This window comes from Drosophila mojavensis, unplaced genomic scaffold, assembly GCF_018153725.1.
Source record: "Drosophila mojavensis isolate 15081-1352.22 unplaced genomic scaffold, ASM1815372v1 contig_80, whole genome shotgun sequence".
Classification (NCBI taxonomy): Eukaryota; Metazoa; Arthropoda; class Insecta; order Diptera; family Drosophilidae; genus Drosophila; species Drosophila mojavensis.
The window spans coordinates 11,108,068-11,131,503 of record NW_025318906.1 but is presented as its reverse complement, the minus strand read 5'-3'; the positions used below and the strand labels follow the sequence as shown (position 1 = coordinate 11,131,503).

Genomic DNA, 23,436 nt, shown 5'->3' with positions numbered 1-23,436 from the left:
GCCCCCGGGTGGACACTCTCTGGAATTGAAGGAAGCTGGATTATGGATTTTGTGGATAATCAGGGAAGTACATAAATACATAGAGCACATAGATGACCAAGTAATGCAAGCCATAAATAAATAAATGCATTACTTGAGACATACAAAATATTAATGTATGTACAATCTACGCCTATGTACATTGTGTTGAGCTTATTTCAAATTGAAATTTAAAAAAAAAAATAAATAAAAATAATAATAAGGTGCATATTGACCTTTGATCTGCAAATAATTCAATCTCTATTGCCTCGCATAATCCAAGTTTTCTTTGGCGCCGCTAGTGTGTTACAGTTTTTTTGCTCATTTTCGTCTCGCACTTTCGTTTTGCGCTTGCGCTCACAGCTTGCACAGATAATTGCGCTCTTAATTTACGCTCTTCATTTGCATGCGCGCTTGCAATATCGTTTGCACTCGCGCTTGCACTTATAGTTGCGCTCTCGTTTTACTGTCTCGCTTGCACATATTAGTGCGCGCTCACTTTGCGCTCAGTGCATACTCACTTGCTATATCGTTTGCACTCGCGCTTACACAGCAAATTTCGCTTTAATTTACGCTCATCATTTGCATGCGCGCTTGCAATATCGTTTGCACTCGCGCTTGCACTTATAGTTGCGCTCTCGTTTTACTGTCTCGCTTGCACATATTAGTGCGCGCTCACTTTGCGCTCATTGCATACTCACTTGCAATATCGTTTGCACCCACGCTTGCACACGCAGCAGCGCTCTCGCTTTGCGCTCAAAACGTGCGCTCGTCACTTGGATATATTTTCGCTCAAAACTTGCACTCTCGCTTTGCGCTCATTGTATGAGCTCGATCTGCAATTATATTTTTGGCATTCATACCGGCGCGCTCTCGCTTATGAATGCATTGCACTCAGTCGCTCAACAGTCAAATATAACTCAATAGACCACTTGCCCAAATAGTCACTCAACATTTTGGTTGTTGTCTTCGCTATATCGTAACAGTCACTCAAGTATAGTTTAACACTGCCAGCGTAATATATTGAGATTTATTACGATCGCGCGCATTTGTTAACATTCTTGAATTGCTCTTCGCTTGTTGTCATACATTAAGTGAACTTTTATTTGTTTCGATTGAAATTGGTTTCAACTGAGCATCACTTATAGCATCATGACTAACAAGCGAGGAAAGAATAGGTCTATGGACGAGTCATCATCAGAGCGTGTCGAAGCTCTGTTGGCCGTTTACAAAAATGTTACAAACGACATAACACGCATTAATAAATCATTAAAAGATTACACTAAACCAGTAGAGCCATTTGAAATTGAATGTCGACTTGAGATATTGAACCGCTACATAGAAAAGGCCTTTAAGACACAACAAGAGTTGGACGACATTAACGCAGATTTAGTGCCTCGGTCAACGTTAGAAGATTTGTGTGTATCGACAAAGGCACTTCTTATGAAGCGAGGTAGTGATAGCCAACCTAAAAGTGAGAGTCCCGCTAACTCTACAATGATTAGCTCAGTGTCACATTCTAGGAATCTACCGAATATAAAGCTGCCAAAGTTTAGCGGAGAATATTCGGAATATAAGAATTTCATTGGACTTTTTGAGAGTTTAGTCGACAACGAGCCAGGGTTATCAAATATAGAAAAGTTTAACCACTTGTTGTCATGCTTGGACAAAGAAGCATTAGGCACTGTCAAGGCATATCAGGTGACAGATGCAAATTATCCAAAAGCGTTAGCTGCTTTAAAAAATGTGTACGACAATCAGTGTCTCATATTTTTTAACAGCATTTCAAAACTATTTGATCTCCCACACATGTCCGAACCGTCAGCATCATCTTTGCGCATGCTGATAGACTCAGTCCGTGCCATTTACGAATCTCTTTTATCGCTAGGATCTGATAAGCAGATTTCGAATGCCATGCTCATCCATTTGGTAATGATGAAAGTGGACGCTGGCACGCGCTCTAGGTGGGAAGAGAATCTTGACTACAATAAGCTTCCATTGTGGCAAGATTGTGAAGCTGCCTTGAACAGACGGTATCAGCATTTAAGTGCTGAAGACTCATCTGGTCCACGTCGTAAGGTAGCTCAGGATAATAAGAAAAGAATTGGGAAAACTTCTCTAGCTGTCGCTCTGCCAAGTGAGCCGCAGAGTCCCAAATGCGTGTTTTGTAAAAAGAACGATCACTTCATTCACTCGTGCTCGTCGTTCGCAGCAATACCTTGCCAGAAACGTTTTACGTTCGCAAAGAGCTATCCGCTCTGTATAAATTGTTTGCGAACAGGACACTCAGTGGCTGCTTGCAAATCAGCCCACTGTCGTGTGCTCTAAGCCGCACCATACCATACTGCATAGATACAGCTCTGAAGCGGCTCAAAGTAGCTCAGCAGTTGTATCAGCAGTCCCTCGTGTCACTTCGTCACAGATTTCATCTGTAAATCACGCACGGATAGCCTCTGATCAAGTTCTTTTGGCAACTGCAGTTGTGAAGATAAAAGATCAATCTGGATCTTATCACTTAGCTAGAGCTTTATTAGATTCCGGCTCGCAAGTAAATTTCATAACTGAAGAACTGGCAAAACAGTTGAAATTAAAACGGCAAAGATCTGGGATTCAATTGTTGGGCATTGCTAATTGTCAGTCATCTGTTCGGCACAGCGTTCAAACTTCGATAGCGTCCCGAACGGACGACATAGAAATCCGAACAGACTTTGGTGTGTTACGTTCCATTTCGTCGTATCAACCAGAGAAGCACACTGAAGAGATCAAGGTACCTGATAATGTACAATTAGCTGATCCTCAATTCCACAAGCCGCAACGTATTGATTTGTTGCTCGGTGCTGATATCTTTTTGATATATATTAAGAGAAGGCAAAATAAAAGGATCCGATAACAACCCAACATTGCAATTGACTGCCTTTGGTTGGATTGTATCTGGTCGCTGCCGAACATTGAATGCAGCTACTAGTTCGTCGACTTTCATTAGCGTCGTAAACGACGACATAGCTATAGATTCAATAGTTCGCAAGTTCTGGGAGTTGGAAGAAAAGCCAAATACAATTAATTCGAATTTGTATACCCCAGAGCAACAACTGTGCGAGAAGTCATTTGTGGAGACTATTGGCCAAACTACCTCGGGTCGTTTCAGAGTGTCGCTGCCATTCAAATCAAGCCCACATTGTCTTGGTACGTCTTACGACACAGCCAAGCGACGATTTCTGGCCTTGGAAAGAAGAATGAGCAAGCAAGAAGACATTCGGCCAATGTATATTGACTTTATGAAAGAATACTTGGCCTTGGGTCACATGAGCCCAACTAACAATCAAATTCCGAGAGAGCCGCATTATTTCATCCCATATCAATGCGTGCTAAGACCGCACAGCGCATCCACTAAACTTCGAGTAGTGTTTGATGCCTCTAGCAAGTCCTCCTCTCAATTGTCGCTGAATGATCTACTCATGGTGGGTCCGACCATCCAGCCGCAGTTATGGGAGACTTTGCTAAGATTTCGACTTCGTCCTTGGGCTGCTACAGCAGACATCGCTAAAATGTACCGTCAAATTGAACTTGACGAGTCCCACCGCAACTTTCAACTTATTGTGTGGAGGGAAACGCCCACTGATCCGTTACAAATCTTTCGATTAAACACAGTAACGTACGGGACAGCGACTGCTCCATTCTTAGCAATTCGATGTTTAAAACATCTAAGCGACTTGCATGCTTCCACTCATCCAGCTGCTGCAAGATCGTTAGCCCGAGATTTCTATGTTGATGACCTGTTGACAGGAGCAGATAGCGTCGAAGAATTGTGCTTGTTGCATCGAGACTTGATCGCAATTCTTCAAAAGTTTGGATTTCCTCTCACAAAATGGTCGTCCAATTGTAAACAACTCGCAGCACAACCAGCTAGAAACGATATAGTTATTGGTCATCAAGAGGACACAAAAACATTGGGATTAATTTGGAATCCAATGAATGACAGCTTTAGATATTCCATGAACTGTCCAGTAGAAGTTCAACAGACCAAAAGATCCGTTTTGTCATTTGTAGCAAGGTTATACGACCCCTTAGGTTTGTTAAGTCCGATCGTAACTCGTGCGAAGGTCCTTTTACAGGAAATGTGGTTGCACAAACTTGGGTGGGATGACCAATTGCCTGTTCAAATGAGGCAAGAATTTGAGGCAGTAACTAGCTGTTTCTCAAATCTAAACTCGTTGCATATACCTCGTTACGTTGGCACACTTAAATCGAAAGGATGTCAAATCCATGGATTTGCTGATGCCTCAACGAGAGCTTACGGTTGTTGTTTATACGTAAGAATGCAAACAGATAAGGGTATCACTACCAGGCTGCTAGTCGCTAAATCTAAGGTAGCGCCCTTGAAAACAAAATCTGTTCCGCGGCTGGAGTTGTGTGCTGCAGAATTGTTAGCTACCTTATGGGATGCGGTAAGGAAAGTACTTGATTGTCCTATTAATCAAGTCACATTTTGGTCAGACTCTGAGGTGGTGCTTCATTGGCTGCGAATGCATTCATCTAGCTTGAACACATTCGTTGCTAATCGCGTTGCAACCATCCAAGAGTTGACAACTAATGTATCTTGGCGTCATGTACCAACGAAAGACAACCCAGCAGATATTGTATCTCGGGGATGTTCAGTTGAGGAGCTTAAAACATCATTGTGGTTTTGCGGACCAGGATTTTTAAAGCTCTCTGACACATTGTGGCCAGCCAACCCACAAATCACCCTATCAAAGGAGTTAGAGCTGCTAGAGAAGCGTAGAACTGCAATTACTATGATCGCGGTCGATGAGGTAGCAAATCCTATCGTACATCTTATTGAGTCAACGTCATCATTTTCTAAGCTAATCCGCATCGTTGCCTATATGTTCCGCTTTATCAATGGAAAACAAGAAAGTCATTCTTCACTTGTTCCTACAGCTTCTGAGTTAAGCTTCGCATTCCTTGCAGTTATATCTGTAATTCAACACATTGAATTCAGCGAAGAAATAAAGAAAATAAAGAAGTCAGTCGTGTTGCAACCGTCATTGCAAAAACTGACACCATTTTTGCACCCACATCAGCATGGCAGGCGTATGTTATGGTTGCTACGAGTAGGAGGTCGTTTATTGAAGGCACCATTAGCACATAATGCCAAATTCCCATTGTTGCTTCCAAAAAATGTCGTTTCGTAACGCTTTATTTGGAGCATTTGCATCGCTCTCATTGCCACGCCAATCCCCTAGTACTAATGGGCCTGCTTCGTCAGCAGGTTTGGCTGGTCAATGCTCGACAGGCTTGCAGTGCAGTAGTCCGAAAATGTGTACATTGTTTTCGCTACAAGCCGAAACTCTTATCCCAAATAATGGGCAATCTTCCCGCTGATCGCTTACATGGAAATAGGCCATTTGAGATCAGTGGAGTGGACTTTTGCGGTCCAATACTAGTTTCGCTGGGAATTCGGGGCAAATCGCCAGTCAAAATGTATATTGCCATATTTGTTTGCTTTACTTCGAAGGCAGTGCATCTTGAATTAGTCACCGATTTAACCACAAATTCATTTCTAATGTGTTTATCCAGGTTCGTTGGTCGACGTGGGCTTGTCCGGAAGCTGTACTGCGACAATGCCACCAATTTCGTGGGTGCTGCACGCACGCTGGACCTCAAAGCTACGTTCCATGGCAACACAGCGGACATGGAAATGTTTGCTGCGGAGCGGGGCATGGAGTTTGTATTCATCCCTCCTCGAGCACCGCATTTTGGCGGCCTTTGGGAAGCGGCGGTGAAATCCGCCAAAGGTTTGCTGCTGAAAGCGATGGGCAGCGCTCGATTACGGCAAGACGAGGTGGCCACCGTGCTGGTCGAGGTCGAGGCCGTGCTCAATTCGCGGCCAATGGTCGCTCCCAGCAGCAACCCCAACGACGGCGAAGTGCTCACGCCAGGGCACTTCCTGATAGGAGCAACGCTCGTGCCGCTGCCAATCGCGTCCACAGAGCCAGTCGACGACGTCAAGCTGACACTATTAAAAAGATGGCAGCTGACATCCAACATCAAGCGTCGATTTTGGAACGACTGGTCAAGGGACTACCTGCTCAGCCTGCAGCAGAAGTCAAAATGGACGAAGGAGAGACAGAACATACAGGTCGGAGCAGTCGTGCTCGTGGGAGAGGACAACGCTCCTCCACAACAGTGGATGCTAGGCGTGGTGACGGAAGCCATAGTCGGAGGAGATGGTAGAGTGCGCGTAATTGTCGTTAAGACAAAAAATGGCACATATAAAAGGGCAATTCATCGCGTTGCACCACTGCCACTCCACTAATACACCATGTTATTGAAGCCCTGCGGCCTTTCAACGCGGCCGATGTTAAGGCATTTGGATTGCCTTCTGAAATATTATTATATATTATTATAAGAAATTGAATTATTATGAATTATTAATTGAATTATTATCGAAATTGTATAGGTTAAGTACTTGAAGCTGAACCACTGTACAGAAAAGTTGTTATTGTACGCGCTAGCACGGGAGTGTCGCTCTCCAAAAGATCGCTCTCTCGCTGCTCGCTGTTAGATGCGCATAGGTGCGCTCTCTACTGTGCAAGCTGCGCTTGCGTTCATGTTAAATTTAATAAATTCAGTACAAAATTGAACACCGGTGCCAGCACTTCGTATATTTCAGAGAGACCGCAAGTTGCTGTCTACTTTTTTTTATAAATATTATACACTGGCCATCGAAGGACCAGACTCCTTTTGGAAGGACAGAAATAATATTACAAATATATATATTATTTAAAATAGTTATACGAACTCGGAATCAAGACAATTTGAATTGTGTCTCATGTTTATAACAGCATATATATTACATATTTATTGTACATTTATTTTAAATGAAAAAAAAAAAAAACAAGAAGAAGAAAATGTCAGAAAGTTCTTAAAAAATTGTCTCCTAAACGGACTCGAAGCGCACGCAACTAAACTCTCTGCGCGTTTACTAAGTATTTTATTTGCATTGATTTCAAATCGAAAAAAAAAAAACTAAAACAAAAAGCAACAAATATTTAAGAGAAATAACAACAAAAAATTAAAAAGAAAAAAGTAAAAACGTTTCGCAATATCACTGCCAACTCCGCAAGAGATATATCATATATATATATTATATATGTATATATATATATGTATATGTATCACATACAAAGCAGTTGCGTTAACTATCCGCACACACAGACACACACAGACACGCACACACATACACACACAGGCAACTGCGAACTGGGCTTATCAAGATGATACTACAATACAACAACCCAACCCCCCTGACCAACCATCATGCCTTGCATCGCATCAACTCTGCCCCACGTCAAACGAACAAACCCCAAAAATTCACACGCTGAAGCGCGTTAGTTTTTCTTGCATTCAACATACTTCAGTATTAGCATGAGAGGAGAGAACACAGCCGATTGCATGTTATCGACTGCACAATACTTGTTCACGGTCTGGATATGATCTCCATGTATTCCGATCTGCCTCGAACTGATGGTTGTATACTAAAATGTTATAGACTTTGGTTCTTAAAACTCTGGTAGTTATAGTTTCACTTTTCGATTTGCCAGCTATAATTTCGATTGAATCTGTGAGATATATCTCTTATAGAGAAGTTGAACAATGATATCTTTGTTACATTTTGGAAGTTTAGGGATTTCAAGACTTTAATTTTCATCCAGCTTGAATACTACTATGGGCTGTTCCGATCTCGCAAGAATATACTGAACATCTGAGGCTTATATCAGAATATACAAAAGTCTATATGGTTTTCAAGACCTATGCGTTGCGTGTCTCCTAAATACAGTCGAGCCAACTTCAATAAGGGGACCTTGCATAGAAATCAATATACCCCTTTTCACTTCATAAACGTGTATAAAAATGAATTTTTGGCATAGCCGAAGCTTAAATATATTTTGCAGAGTTTGTTTACATAAGATTTAGCAATGCTTCACATATTTCAACGTCAAAAATATTAATTGAATGCAGCAAATTCAATCAAAATAAAAAATAAAAAAATAAATAAATACAAATATAGATTGTAAAATTAATATTAAAAAAGTTTTTATTTTATTATTGTAGTGCCAATATCATTTATTTTTTGTAAGACCATCAACACTATTAATAGTGTTGCACAATATGCAAAAGCATTTCGAAATATTTAAAAAAAATTTAAAAATTATTTACTTAATATTTTGATAAAAATAATTACTATTATTTAATTTCTATTTTTATTTAGTTTTTAAATAATTACATACCTAAACTAAATTTTACTTTAAACAAACTTCCTTAGTTTAATAATTTATATGCACATAACGAACCAATAAATTAGATCAATTTTATAATTTTTTATTTGATGTCTAGAAGCCTTACCAGAAATAAAAAAAAAAAGACTTTATTGTCCAAATATATTTTTAAAACATATAATCCTCAAATTTTCTAGCGTTGAAATTTATTTGAAAATGTTTACAAATTATTTACAATTTGCTGAATTTAAACTAAAAAAAATTGTTAAGCTTCAAATATGCTTATTCTTCTCCTAAAATTCGTATAGTGCTATTAAATTTTACTTAAACAACTCTGCAAGGTGTTCAAGGCGTTAAAACTGAAAACAAATAAAAAACTACAAATTATTATTATATATTATATTTAAATTTTTAGCAAACGTTGTCGAATTAATTAGAAAAAAAATAAAGAATTTAAAATTAAAAATGGGAAAAAAATACAAAAAATCATAAGCAAAAGTTAACATGAGTTTTAACAACTGAAACGACGAATTACGTGAACGTAGTTCGGGGCACAGCATTTTAAAGCACAAAACAAAACAAAACAAAAAATGAGAAAAGTTTCGTATTTAAAGTTAATAATGTGTTACCTCAGTTGAAATACAGAGAATGTTTTAAGTAGCTATTAGCTAGTTGGTGTGTCTAGTTTTAAATATGTATTAAATAGCCAAATACACATTAACACACACACACACACACATACACACAACGGTATTTCCCTTTTGTAAACCTTACCTAAATCCAGTTGCCTTTAGTCCTCTTAGCTGCAATTCAATTCGCACACTAGACGATAATACGAAAATACCAAGAAAACACCATAGAAAATACCAACTAACTGTAGACCTATGTAAACCCAAAAGCTCATTGAATTTACATCACTCAGGCTGCGACATGGAATTGAAAATTCGACAACCTATTTGCATTAGCATAGGTCTATCGATAAACATCGAAATGTTATCGATTTCCTAAACAAATATCTCATTTTCTATGCTTTGTTAACAAATACCAAATTCTATAAATTAAATTTTACATTTTTTCTACGAGTGAAAGTAGTTTAAATAATAATAGATTTGCTTTTAATTTCTCAAATATACAAACGCGCAAACACTCACGCACACGCACACACATATACACACATACATATACTTACATATATATAAATATATACTATATAATTGTATATGAAATACATAAATGTAAATGTAATCGCAAAAAAAAAAAAAAAAAAACAAAGTATTAGTAAAAAGTTTCGACCAGTTAAAAACAACAAAAAAAAAATAAATTTATTATTAAAAAAGGCATACACAAATGAAAAAAAAAAGAATTGAATATAAAACCATGTTTAAACTAAGCATACATTTAGATTAAAAAAAAAAAAAAAAAACAAATTTAATATATTGCAACAATAAACAACATGAAAATAAAAACTGAAATTTAATGAAAATGCAAAAAACAATTGTTTGGAATATTTTTTTTTTTTTTTTTTTTTTTTTACTTTTTTTTTCATATAAACCAAAATATTCTGTTTTATTTAATCAAAAGGATAAAACTTAATTAGCTAAATATACTTATTTTTAAATATTAAAAATTAAATTAATTATTTATTAAATAATAAATAAAAACTACGTCCACAAAAATAATATTAAATATTAAACTTTATTTTTAAGATATACTTTAATTATATTAAATATAATTATAATTATTATATTAATATTAGTATTATCCTAAATTTTCAATTTTCATCAATCATGCAGAATGTCTAAAGTGAATGCAACAGCGAAAGGTTTCAAACGGAGCACCCTGTATGCTGACTAGCAGAAAACACGGCAAAAAGCACACTGAGCAAACAGTCGGTACCGTCCACACGACAAAGCGTTGATTTTTCTGCTGCCGCCGCTATCGACGCAGCCGTCACCTCTGCTGCCTCTTGCTGCTGTTGTTGCTGTTGTTGCTGTTGTCGTAAGGCGGCGTCGGAGTCTGTGCCGTCGGCTACATGGCATTCATTTGTGCTACATGCATAACTATTTTAAGTGCGCATGTGTGAGTGAGTGAGTGTGAGTGTTTGTGTGTGTGTCTGTGTGTGTCTCTCTCCTTCTATGTCTCCCTCTCTCTCACTCCTCGTCTCTCTCTCTCTCTCTGTCACTGTTGGTAACTATCTGCGTTGGCCTCTACCTGGTGCCCAACTGCACTACCACTTTCACAATGTGCGCTGGCGCTGCAGCAACAGCAGCAGCAGCGCAGCCGCAACAAAGGCAACAAGCAAAACAAAAAACAAGGCACAGCATGTTCGAATGCTTGAAAGTTCGAAAATGAATGCAAGCCACAAAATGAACCTGAAAGCTACAAGAGCACAAAAAACTACAGGGCCGGATCAGCAGACAGGCGCTGCGCGTTCAACTCAACTGTATTCGGTGGCGTCAGCTGGCAAAATGCTCTGAATGCGCACCTGTAAATAATGTTTAGTCAAGTTTCAAACCAGCAAATGCGAGCAAGTTCGTTGCCTGAGTCATTTGTTATTGCACAAGCTATTAAATGCGTACCTGGGAAACGCGGCTCTAGAGCTATGCAGGTGCACACACAAACATACAAACACACACACATACACACTGGCAGCGCAACAGGCGCAGGCGCAGGCGCAGGGACAAATGTATTTGGTCTGCTACCTGTGTGCGTGTCTGTGTTGCCAGTGTAGAGACAACATCATCATCGAATCGATGAATTTCAGTTTTGCTCGCTCGTTTGGTCGACTGCTGCTGCTGCAGTCGACGCCGACGCCGATGCCGATGCCGATGCCGACGCAGCTCGCTCAATATCAGTTACGAAAGAGATGAAACCATAAAAAGCAATAATAATCGAGCAACATGCACGCTCTCTCACACAGACATTCACCTGTGTGCGCCTGCACAGACACAGGTCGAGAGAGCGCGAGCGAAATAGAGAGAGAGAGAGAAGGTGAGCAGCGACTGCGCAGCCGAGCAGCAGCAGCCGCTGCCGCAGCGACGCGCTCTGAGCAGCAGTAGCAGCAGCAGCAGCAGCAGCAGCAACAACACATTCAACAGTTGAACAATCTCCAATTGACTCTTTGGGCATTATAGCCGAGCTCAACGTTCATCCGCGACAAGTTTTTCGTACCTTTCGTGCAGGCGAGTTACACATTTTCGCTTTGGCTCCTCAATAAACAACAAATTAAATACTGAATACAAATAATAATTAATTGAAATTGCAAATGCACAGAGTTGCCAGCATATTTGAGAAAACTCTGCGAATTATTTAAATTAATAAAGTGAAGTAAAGCAACCAGCAGCAGCAGCAGCAGCAGAAGTAGAAGAAGAAGCACTAAAAAATAGAAACGAAGAAAAGTACAAAAAAACACACACACATACACACACACACGCACACACACATACATAGAGAGTGAAATACGTTCGCGTTCGGTTCGCGTGTGCCAGCAACAGTGCGCGCGCTTGCTTGTGTGTGTGTGTGTGTCTCAGTCTGTCTCTGTGTGCATGTACTCGCTGTGGTGTGCCCATGTGTGTGTGTGTGTGCGAGTCGTGCCTGCCGTCGCTGTGTGCGTGCGTGCGTTTGTGTGAGCCAAAACGAGACGCCATCAAAGCTGAGCAACGGCAACAGAAATAAAAATTCAAAATACAAATTGTGATTAATAACAAAACGAAAAAAGCAAAAGCAAAACAGCAAAAACAAAAGCAAAGAACAACAAAAGGCGAACGCGCAGAAATTTAAAAAAGCGCGTAAACCCAAAGCACACACACACACATGTATGTGAGTGCCTGTGTCTGTGTATATACCAACCAGAGCAACAGCAACAACAACAACAACAACAACAGAAAAATACTAAAATACTAAACTAAAGCATTAAGGCGGGCTCCACAATGAAAAATGTATAAACTGTTAACAAAAGTGCAAAAGCAACCACAACAACAACAGCAACAACAACAACAACCGCAACAACAAAAGAGAGACGCAAATGCTGCGCGCATCCGCTGCCACCGCCAGCACCGCCTCCGCAGCCGTGTTTCGTGTACGTCGTGGCAATTAAAAAAGTTTTATGCAAAATACGCAAATCAAATGTTAATGCTGTGAGCTGTGCATTGTACATGTGTGTGTATGTGTATGTGTATGTGTGTGCGTGCGTCCAAAATGCACACAGCCACTACAGCAACAACAAGAGCAGCAACAACAGCAGCAACAGCAACAACAACAGTCAACAACAATCAACAACAGCAACGAGACCAAGGAGTCGCACATTAGAAGCTCACAGCTAGCAGTCAGGCTTTGAGCCAAAGACGCATACCAACAGCAGCAGCGCTAAAGTGGCGAAAGGTGCACCCACCAGCAGCGGCAACAGCAACAGCAACAGCAGCAACAACAACAGCAACAACAACAACGTCAACATCAACAACAACAATCAACAATTCCAGCAGTCAGCCACGAATTAAGCGGGCACCACAAATACATGCAAAACACACACACACATATACATATATAGCTACGTTCGTTAGTTCGTTAAACATTTACGGTGTTTTTTTCTCGAAATTATTTCGAACATGCCGTCGCCGCCTACCAAGCCTTCCAGCCTTCCAGTGATAGTGTGCCATAGTGATCCTTACGAATTGTAGTGCCAAAATTCCAATATATACATATACAACGTTTTTACCTGGTACTCGGCGCTGTGGACAGCTGCAACGCATACAAAATATACATATTTGTAAGTATTGCTCTTTCATTCTCGCAATCTACTATATATATATATATATAAATGTATGTGTATACAGAGAAGTAATTATAAATGCATAAAATGCAACACTGCGCTCTGAGCCAGGCTTAAAGAAACGCGCAACAGCGACATCAATAAAAGCCAAATATAAAGCACCCTGTAAGGTGCGCTGTCAACGTCGCAGCCGCGATGGTAATAGGCAATAGTGTTGGAGAGTGCGCAAGAGCGTATAAGGCAGCCAGAGCCTGAGAGAGAGTGAGATAGAGAGAGAGAGAGAGGGAGAGCGCAAGCGCGTGTGTTCGTTTGGTTCGCTCATTCGCTTCGTTTGTTCGTTCAGTCGCTCGTTCGGTCAGACAACGGAGCAGTGCAAAGCGGGCGAAAAGGGATCAAAAGGTGTTGTCTGTGTGTGCGACGCTGCTGGTGCTGCTGCTGCGGCTGCTGGTGCTCTTGCTGCTGCGGCCAGCGTCTCAGTCGACTTGTTCGAAAATCGAAGTTACTGTTGCTGCTGCTGCTGTTGTTGTTGTTGTGTTTTTGATTACGTTTTCTCGTGGCTTCTTGTAGCATTTGGGCAGCGACTTCGTTGACTTTGGCTTTATGGCTGCTGTTGTTGTTGTTGTTGTTGCTGCTCTTTTATTTTTTTTTGTATTATGTATTATTCTTTATACTTTTTGTTAGTGGTCCGCACATTGATGATGGTGATCAATTTGGGGCTGCGATTATGGTACAGTAAAATGAACAGCGTCGCCGCTGACGCTGCCGTCGCTAGCGCTGTCGCTGTCGTTGTCTTGCGTTAGCCACTACGCAGCAGACTCAGAGACACACACACATATGAATATACAATGACACTCACATGTGCACGTCAGCTCTCACACACACACACAGGCACAACTACAAAGACTCGGGGCACACTTAACCCACACAAAAGCCAGCGAGGTGGCTCGCTGCGGAGTGGGAGGAGGAGGAGGAGGGGGAGAGGAATGAACGGCATAAGGGAGTGGCGCGGGGGTTAACTTCGTGAGAGAGTTATTTTATTTTCGTGTTCGTGTTAACGTTTATTGTTTTTCTTTTCTTTTTCTGCGTTTTTCTTACCTTCTCTCTGGGCTCTCAATGTCTGCGTCTTTACTTGGTCTTTGCTTGTTGTTGTTGTTGTTCTTTTTTTTTTTTTTTGTTTTTTCGTTGAGTTCGTGTAGTTATTGATGCCCGGCTTTGACCGATGGCTTAAGGTTAGGTTCGTACATTTCTTGTCTTTGGGTGCACACACACACAAACACACACACACATACACCTATAGTTGGGTACATATCTCTGCATACTTTTATATCAAATGACTGTCGGGGTCTAAATTATGTCAAATCTTGATGGGATTCCAAATGGTATTGCCTTCGAAACGATTATATTCCTCCATTCTGAAAGCCAAGCAGTTAGTTAGGGCAAATACGAGAATACAAATACAAACGACTTTAAGATTCAATAATAAAAACAATGCACAGATTAAATTTCTAATGTGAATAAATTAGAGACGGGGTTTCACTTAATGTATATATTTTTGGATATACTGCCGATAGCTAAGATTACGTACATACTATATATTCATTTATTTCTAAAAATATAGAAAGATGATGAAACTTTTATGCATATTAATTAATTTGATTGAGGCAGATCGTATATGAAAGATTCCCAAAGGAATACTCATGTGAAAAATTATAGTTACCTATTCTCTTACATATGATATTTATATGCGATGTTAATTGAATTTTGTTGAGGCATAAGAGATATTTACAATCTACCATCTTTCCAATCTATTAACATTTTTCTTTGATCAGAAAATATTATGTATTATTTCCCATTCAATTGATCTTGTTATGGAACAGTTTTTAATTCCATAAAATATTTATTTTATACTTTCTTCCGTTTCACTGATTTGCCGGAGATACATAAATGCGAATTTCGATCAAACTTAAACAAACAAGTCAATTAAGCAAATAAAACTTAATTAGTTGATCATTATGATCATTGTGTATATAAATATATGGCTGAATCTATTTTCGTAACTGTCCAATATGAGTTCGTTTACCCTAGTCGCATTGAATATGCAAATTCAGCTTGAAACTGTAAAGTAAAAGGCGACAGGAGGCGTGGTCCATGACGTAAAGTCTGTATTCTTCTCGTTGAGATTTGGCACTACAGAGATCTAGATTTTATATCCTGCTCTCAAATCACCAATACTTGGTTCAGCTTGTGCTCATTGCTGGGTATATTCTAGTCGTACACTTCCAACTAGATCAACAGTACTTATTACTATAGGAATAATAAAAAATGTGTTTTCTGATATGATATCAACTAAACCCATTTAAATGCAAATCACGTCTCGCAACAATGTTGCCTTTGACTTCTGCTTAAGCAACAGCGGAGTTCTTGGGAATATTATAATATGTTATTATAGAATATGTATAAATATATCTATAAATATAGCATAGGTATATTAATCAATCAATGTTGACTTAGAAAGATTAGAAACTTACACTAGCCTGGAATTCGATTTGGGGTTTTCCTGGAAGTACTTATAAATCTCTTCATTATTATTATGCAAATCAAAATAGACTAGCCTTCTAAGTTAGCCAAATATTACATAGAAAATATTCAAAAATGATATTTGTTATAATAAATAGAGGAATAGTAAATCCATTCTCATTCATTTGTAAAAACACAGGGAAAGACAGACGTATAAGACGAGGTTGGGCTGCCTGTGAATCCCCATACATATAATACTTTATCTTAACTACCACGCCTCCTGCTGTCTTTTATATCTTCTTTAACTTCTTATGCCTTGCAAAAATAAGTTAACTGTTTGATCTCTCCTCTATCACATCAAATGTCACAGATATTGAATTGATTTAATTAAATTGCATATCGTCTGACATCTATTCGAAATTCGAAAATATATGGAACATCATTAACTCCCGCTTGAATCTTTCAATTTACCTAGATCAGTTTAGACAAAAGCGTTTAATCAATTCCAAAGATTTAGCTCAGTTTTTCTATGTCTCTCCCATTCTCTCTCTCTCTCTTCCTCTTTTTATGGGTTTTTGCTCTTGAAAGTATTAAGTGGATAAATAGAATAAATGTGCTCGAGCATATCTAGATAGCTCGGGGCAAACACTCGAAAAAGAAACACTTTGTGAGGGATTTAGAGGGAGTGAGAAAGAGAGAGGGAGGCAGAGGGAGAGATGGTAGAGCGAAGGGCACATCAAATTGACCTCAATCGTTATATAAAGCCATAAAGCTGCACAAATTGGCCAAGTTTGAATTTGTTCTTGATTTCATTTTAATTGTTTTCTAATTGCTTGACGACTTTCTAGCCAAGAGGCGTGGCAGGGTCGGGCAAGGGGCCCGAGCGGGCTAACGCTAAGCCCGGTTGGGGCCACGTGCCGGGCGTGCAGCTCATCAATATAGTATTTATATATAGAAGATATTGACCGGTTTAGCAGCTGACAAGGGGTTGGGTGTACATTATGACTGTCTCTGTGTGTGTGTGTGTGTGCCAAAAACTAGTCTACCAAAGCGCGCCACATGACACTGACCTCACCTACTAACGGAACCAGCAGCAGCAGCAGCAGCAGCAACGGCAGCGGCAGCATGGGCAAACGAGGAGCAGACACACGATCTGCGAGTTGAACCCCAACCGGCTCAGCTTGGTTGAACTGACGAAAAAAAAAATGCTGAAAAGAAAAGAAAACAAGTTTATCCACATCCCCAACAGACAGCGTCTCAAAGGCAGCCTCATGAACTTTGCGACGCCAGCTTTACTTTGCTTACTTTTTTTTCTCGTTTTTTTTTTTTTTTGGTGTCTGATTTTTTTTTTTTTTTATCAAACAATAACTGGCAGTGGCAGTGGACGTGCCACCTGAACCGGGTTCCAGTTGCCAGTTCCCAGTTCCCAGGCTGGGTGTGGGGGCGGGGCCAGTGCCAATGTGTGCCTGGCCTGGCCTGTTGTGGCTGAACCAGAAAGTCAGCATCAGCAACTTCTGGATTAGGTCAAGGATTGGCGGCACATGACTTGTAGCTGCTGCTGCTTCTCTTGTTGTTGTTGTTGTTGTTGTTTGGAACTACCTACCTACCGGTACCTGTTCTAAAAAATCAAAACAAAACAAAACACAGCAACAAGTTGTGTTGCCTCTTGTTGTTTGTTTGTTTCGTTTCATTTCGGTCTCTGTTGTTGTTATCAAACATGTTTTGCTTTATTTTTGGTTTTGTGAGATTCTGGAATGGAAACTGAAATCGAAATTGAAAATGAAACAGCAACAGCAACCGTTAAAGAGTTAAACAAACTGGACTATTCCATTCACAGTTGATGTTGTTGCCTCTGCTGTTGCTGCTGCTGCTGCCGCTGCCGCTGCCTCTGCCTCTGCCTCTGCTGCTAACTTTAATGCCGTTTTTACTGTAAACAAAACAAAACACAAATAAGCTAAGCGCTGCCAGCGTTGACGGCGCTGCCACTGCCGCTGCCACTGCTGGTGCTGCTTCCTCTGCTGCTTCCTCTTCTTCTTCTTTCCACCTGTTGTTGTTGATGTGATGAGTTATGCAGTTACACGTTTGACATTTGCGAAGGAGTCAAACTAGTTCGACGGGCACGTGTGCACCGCTTTTGTTTGCCCGTCCCTCGCCCTGTCGCCCTGTTGCTCTCTCTCTCTCTCTGTCGCACTCCCTTTGGCACGCCGGCTAACCCCGCCTGGCCTCCCACTTGTTTCGTTACTGTTTCGGTTTTCAGTGTTTATGTTTGTTTGCATGTTTGTTCGCTTTGTGCAAAACGTTCAACTCAACAACAGCAACAACAACAACAACTGAGACGACAACAACAACAACGCAGCGTATTATCGACTCATCGGGGAAACCGCAAACATTTGAACCCGTTCCACATTCCGTTAACGTTTAGTTTAGTTTGTTATTTATTTTTATTATTATTGTTTTTATACCCTGAACCCATTGAAAATGGGAAATCAGGGTATAATGGTTTTGTGAAAAAGTATGTAACGGGCAGAAGGAGGCGTGGCAGACCCCACAAAGTATATATATTCTTGATCAGCGCGATGAGCTGAGTCGATATAGCCCTGTCCGTCTGTCCGTCCGTCCGTCCGTCCGTCCGTCCGTCCGTCCGTATGAGTGCGTCGATCTCAGAAGTTATAAGAGCTAGAGAGCTGAAATTTGGCATGCATACTCGTGTGTACCATACGCAGTACGAGTTTGCTTTATTTTTTCGATAAATCGTCCGATAACTTTTTTATCGAGAATAATCGAAAAATTGATTTTGTTTTTTTAGCCTAATTTGAACACTTTTAAACCTGGAGTCTTCAAATTTGCGTTGTATATAAAGACAATCGATACAAAGATTTTGTCATTTACAGATTTTGGATACCACGCCCCCTTTCCCCCCAATTTACAAAAAACCCATTTCAAGTACTACAGACTTGTGCTTTGGAATGTACACACATATTCATCATATGATTACGTTCTAAAAGTTTCATTAAGATCGTATGTCTACAAAAGAAATTATTTAACAAAGAAATTCTCATAATATTGCTCACACTGCAGCGCAGCCCAAGCGCAGTCGCTGCTTACTGCGCAGTTAGCAGAGCACGGGCTTATGCGTGCGTGTGGATGCATGTGCATAAAAGAAGTGCAGAATGATTATAATATCAGCTTAGAGGGTTCAGGGTATCTCCTAGTCGAGCAGTCTCGACTGGAGCCTTCTTACTTGTTTTTTTTTTTTTTAGAAGGCACGATCCACCCGGTCAAACAGGCCCAGTTTTTTAAATATATAGAATATCTTTTACCTGAATGTAATTGTTTATTATTATAAATGAGATGGAATGAGTGGATGCTAACAAGCTTTATACTTAACTGAGTTGTTAGGGTCGAGCTTATAGGGATTATGAATGGGCAGCAGTTAGGCGAAGCACAGGTAGAAGGGAGCTGGGAGAGATAGGTAGAACTGATGGGTTTGATAGTGCATATAAAGAAAGTAATATATATAAGTATGACTTATATACTAGCATAATAATAGAGAATATGAAATGTTTAAATTATCAAAGATAGAGTCTATAGATTTTGAAATGATAATTTATAAAAATTAAATATAGTTTTTCTGTTTTATGATTATGAGGGTTTTATTTCATATTATTCACATTTTGTAACTTAAAATGGTAAAAGTAAAATTAATAGTAATACAAATGTAAATCATAAAACTTTTATATTACAGTCAATACTTAGCGACTCATACGAAAATTTTGCAATAAATAATTTTAGTAATTGCCCAATATATTTAATTTGCAATTAGCGGCTTCTTCGTTCGTGGAATTGAATCACCAATACGAAACAAAGCTGCTTGTTTTTGGTTTCCATTTCAAATGATTATTATTGTGAGTCACAGTGTGAGCGACATTCCCCTTCTTGAAATCCATATAATAATATATTACCATACATATTGAATCTATACTTTATATAAGTAATTGCTCTAAATAAAAGAAGATATATAGGCCTACCTTATGCGAATTTTAATCCTTAAACTAAAATCTAGAAATATATGAAAAACATTTTAAAGATTAATAGCGGAGTAGGGCCTTCTGCTTTACATGATATTTTTTAAGATATTTGTAGATTAAGGAATTCATATAAAATCTTTAAAAGCTTTAAGCTTGAAAGAAATAGTAGGGTATTTTAAATTTAATTCTGTTTAATTCAAGCAAAATTGCAATTTCATTTTAAATTAAAAATTTAAAATATATTTAAAGGTTTTTATTATACCATTTTGTTGTTGTTTGTTTTCATACTATTTTAAGCAGCATTAAAAATTATGTTTTTAATATTTTCTATTTCTCTTTCTTTGATTGCAGTTAATTACAACGATAGAGGAGCTAGTTGTTATCCAAGTTCCTTAGTGCCATACAAACAAAAGCAATATCGAAACAGCAGCAACATCAACAGCAGTAACAACAGTAACAACAACAAGAACAACAACCACAACAACATCAACAACAACAAGTGCCTTCATTCATAACGTGATAGTGATATTATTAAAGTTTATATACTCGTAACAAACAAAGCTTGCCACCAACAACAACAACAACAAACAACAACAAACAACATACAACCTGCAACACTTCGAATGCCTTCGCCATTTGCCAGCTGCAACAACAACAACAAAAACAACAAGCACAACGACAGCAACAACTCAAGTTCAAAGTTCAAAGTCTTCCACAAATTTGTTCAATAATTAGTTTCGCCTAGATATACACACACACACACACGCACACACACATATATATATATATACACCCCGATATATATATATATGATGTCCACATCCACGGCGACAACGAGCGTCATTACGTCCAACAACGATCTATCGCTGTCCGCCCACGCACACGCCCATCAGCAACACGGCCACGCCCACGGCCATACGCACACACACTCGCTGCATCCACACACGCACACACACACACATCGCCTGGGCGTCGTTGGGGGCGTGGGCGTGGGCGTCGGCGTTATCGGCGGCGTCGGTGTAGTGGGTGGCCATCTGAGCGACGCCTCCCTCTCGCCCATCCAGCAGGGCGCCAACATTGTAGCCAGCAGCAACAGTTCGCCCCTGGGCCAGAACGGTGTGCCGCTCCTAACCACAATGCATCGATCGCCGGACAGTCCGCAGCCGGAGCTGGCGACCATGACGAACGTGAATGTCCTCGATCTGCACACAGATTCGGCCAAGCTGTACGACAAGGAGGCCGTGTTCATCTATGAGACGCCCAAGGTGGTGATGCCGCCGGATGGCGGTCCGGGCGGTGGCAATGGTGGCAATGGTGGCGGCTCGAATGGTGGTCATGACGATGGCCAGGTGATAGATGCACGCATCGCGGCACAAATGAGCTCACAGCATCAACAGCAGCAGCAGCAGCAGCAGCAACAACAACAACAACAGCAACAGCAGCAGACGGAGCATCAGCCGCTGGCCAAGATCGAGTTCGATGAGAATCAAATCATACGCGTTGTCGGTCCGAATGGCGAGCAGCAGCAGATCATCTCGCGGGAGATCATCAATGGCGAGCATCACATCCTCTCCAGAAATGAGGCGGGCGAGCACATACTCACGCGCATCGTTAGCGATCCCTCGAAGCTGATGCCCAACGACAATGCGGTGGCCACCGCCATGTACAACCAGGCCCAGAAGCTGAACAACGAGCATCAGGCTGTCTATCAGACCTCACCCCTGCCCCTGGATGCCTCGGTGCTGCACTACGGCAACGACAATGTGATCAAAACGGAGGCAGAGATCTACGAGGATCACAAGAAGCATGCCGCCGGCGGTGGCTCCATCATCTACACCACATCCGATCCGAATGGCGTCAATGTGAATGTCAAGCAGCTGCCACATTTGTCGGGCGTGCCACAGAAACTGGATCCGGAGCTGTATCAGCCGGACAAGCACATCGATTTGATCTACAACGACGGCAGCAAGACTGTCATCTACTCCACCAGCGATCAGAAGGGACTCGAGATCTACTCGGGCGGTGATATTGGCAGCCTCGTCTCCGACGGCCAGGTGGTGGTGCAGGCGGGTCTGCCCTATGCCACAACCACCAGCGGCACTGGACAACCCGTCTACATAGTCGCCGATGTCGAGGAACATTTACAGGGGTGAGTAAAGCCCTATATCTAGTATTATAGGCATCACTATAGATTTTTAGCGTAGATATACATTTATCCTAGAGATCTCTTGAGTAAAGTGGGTACATGACAGATATTTTTGAGAACGTAAGTTAGTTTTTAGAATACACATAAGAATTATACATAATAGATTATCTATTATACATAATAGATTATTACATATGTAACATCATATATAATACATATAGATCTTGTGTATTAGAATTTCTTAAGTGAAAGGTTTTTTTTTTTTATCCTTAGGAACATTGTCGTTGGTTCTTTTCGTTACTTGAATGAATACCCTCTGCTCTCTGCTCCCTTATGAGCATTGAAACACTTATTGAACTCTCGCATGATTTTGAGATCTTTTTCTGCCCATTCAATAGCTCAAGCTGATCATTATATATATATATCATACGATATATAGTTTGTTTTTTTTTTTTTCACTTTTTAATAGGTTTTGTTATCATTTTATAATTTCTGCCAATTTTCTATAATTTTCTATGATTATCTAAATCATTTTATTGCGCCGCTTCGTCATCGCTAACAAATTGAGTCAATGAAAGGAAGAGTGCTGGAAAATCCATCAATTATAAGCTGACTAATGATACAATATCAATTAGCTGTGGTTATAGGCATGTGTCGGGTATTATGATTTTCTTAGCAATAGAGATCGAAATAGAGATAGAGATAGAGATAGATGTTGATTAGAAAGAAGAAATTGCGTTAGAATACTCTTAGACATTCTTCTATAAAGTTTAGATATTATTCAAAGCATTTGATACTATTCATCTGATTATTAAATTACAATTGCTATCAATTGATATCGATTTAATCGATGTAATCGATTGCTAATCGATTGTCCTTTTTTTTTTTTTTGATTTGTTTGTTAATTAAGCTTGTTGCTTGCTCCATGTGCCAAGGCCCACATCTTATCATAAATCTTGGCTAATTGTCGCACATACTTGGACCTTGCTACAGCAGCAACAGCTGCGCCATCAGCACCAACAGCAACAGCAGCAACAACAACTTCATTGACAACAGTTGTTGGTGGCATCGAGACGTCCTTTTGGCTTACAAAATGTTGCATCATTTGCATTTCTCATGCATTTGAATTAACCGCTGTCCGTTTTACTGTTAATTATTGCGATAGGCACCAAACACTAACAAGAGCAACAGGCCACAACAGCAACAGCAACAACAACAACTGGCTGCAACGCCAGCGCAATTCCCCCCATTTTAGCCATGGCCCGAAACATTTCGCTGGCAATCCTCAGACCCCATTCCCAAGGCGAATGACAGCTTCCGTTGTAACTGTTTCTACAATACGTTATTGCAACAACAGCAACAACAGCAACAGCAGCCACATCTGTGGCATTTGGCGTGCATCGAATCTGCAAGTAGGCGAGAGGCTAATAATACATAGCCAAAGAGTCAGCCGCAGCCTCCACGCGGATGTGCCACAGCCTCAACCTCGGCAACAGCGCCTGGCAATTCATTTTAGAGCAACAGCCGCAGCAGCAGCAGCAGCAGCAGCAGCAGCTACAACAGCAGCCGCCATCATCATCATCGCCGTCGCCGTCGCCGTCGTCGTCGTCGTCGCGCTTTTGGTATGCGCAAGTAATAAAAATTTGAATATAAATTAATCTAATAGAGAACCGTTACGGC

The 23,436-nt window shown here is 40.3% G+C and overlaps 1 protein-coding gene across 4 annotated transcripts in view; it reads left to right on the top strand.

The window, feature by feature from the left end:
* The first annotated feature begins 12,145 nt into the window (after positions 1 to 12,145).
* LOC6579464 (protein grainyhead) overlaps positions 12,146 to 23,436 on the top strand; it is a 49,435-nt gene continuing 38,144 nt past the window's right edge. For 3 of the 4 annotated variants that reach the window (XM_002005324.4, XM_015163699.3, XM_032729793.2), the window contains exons 1-2: positions 12,146 to 13,062; positions 19,962 to 21,759. In XM_002005324.4, coding sequence (XP_002005360.3) covers positions 20,420 to 21,759 — 1,340 coding nt within the window. In that variant the 5' untranslated portion in view covers positions 12,146 to 13,062; positions 19,962 to 20,419. The remainder of the gene's footprint in view (positions 13,063 to 19,961; positions 21,760 to 23,436) is intronic. The other variant, XM_015163700.3, reaches the window with a different exon arrangement.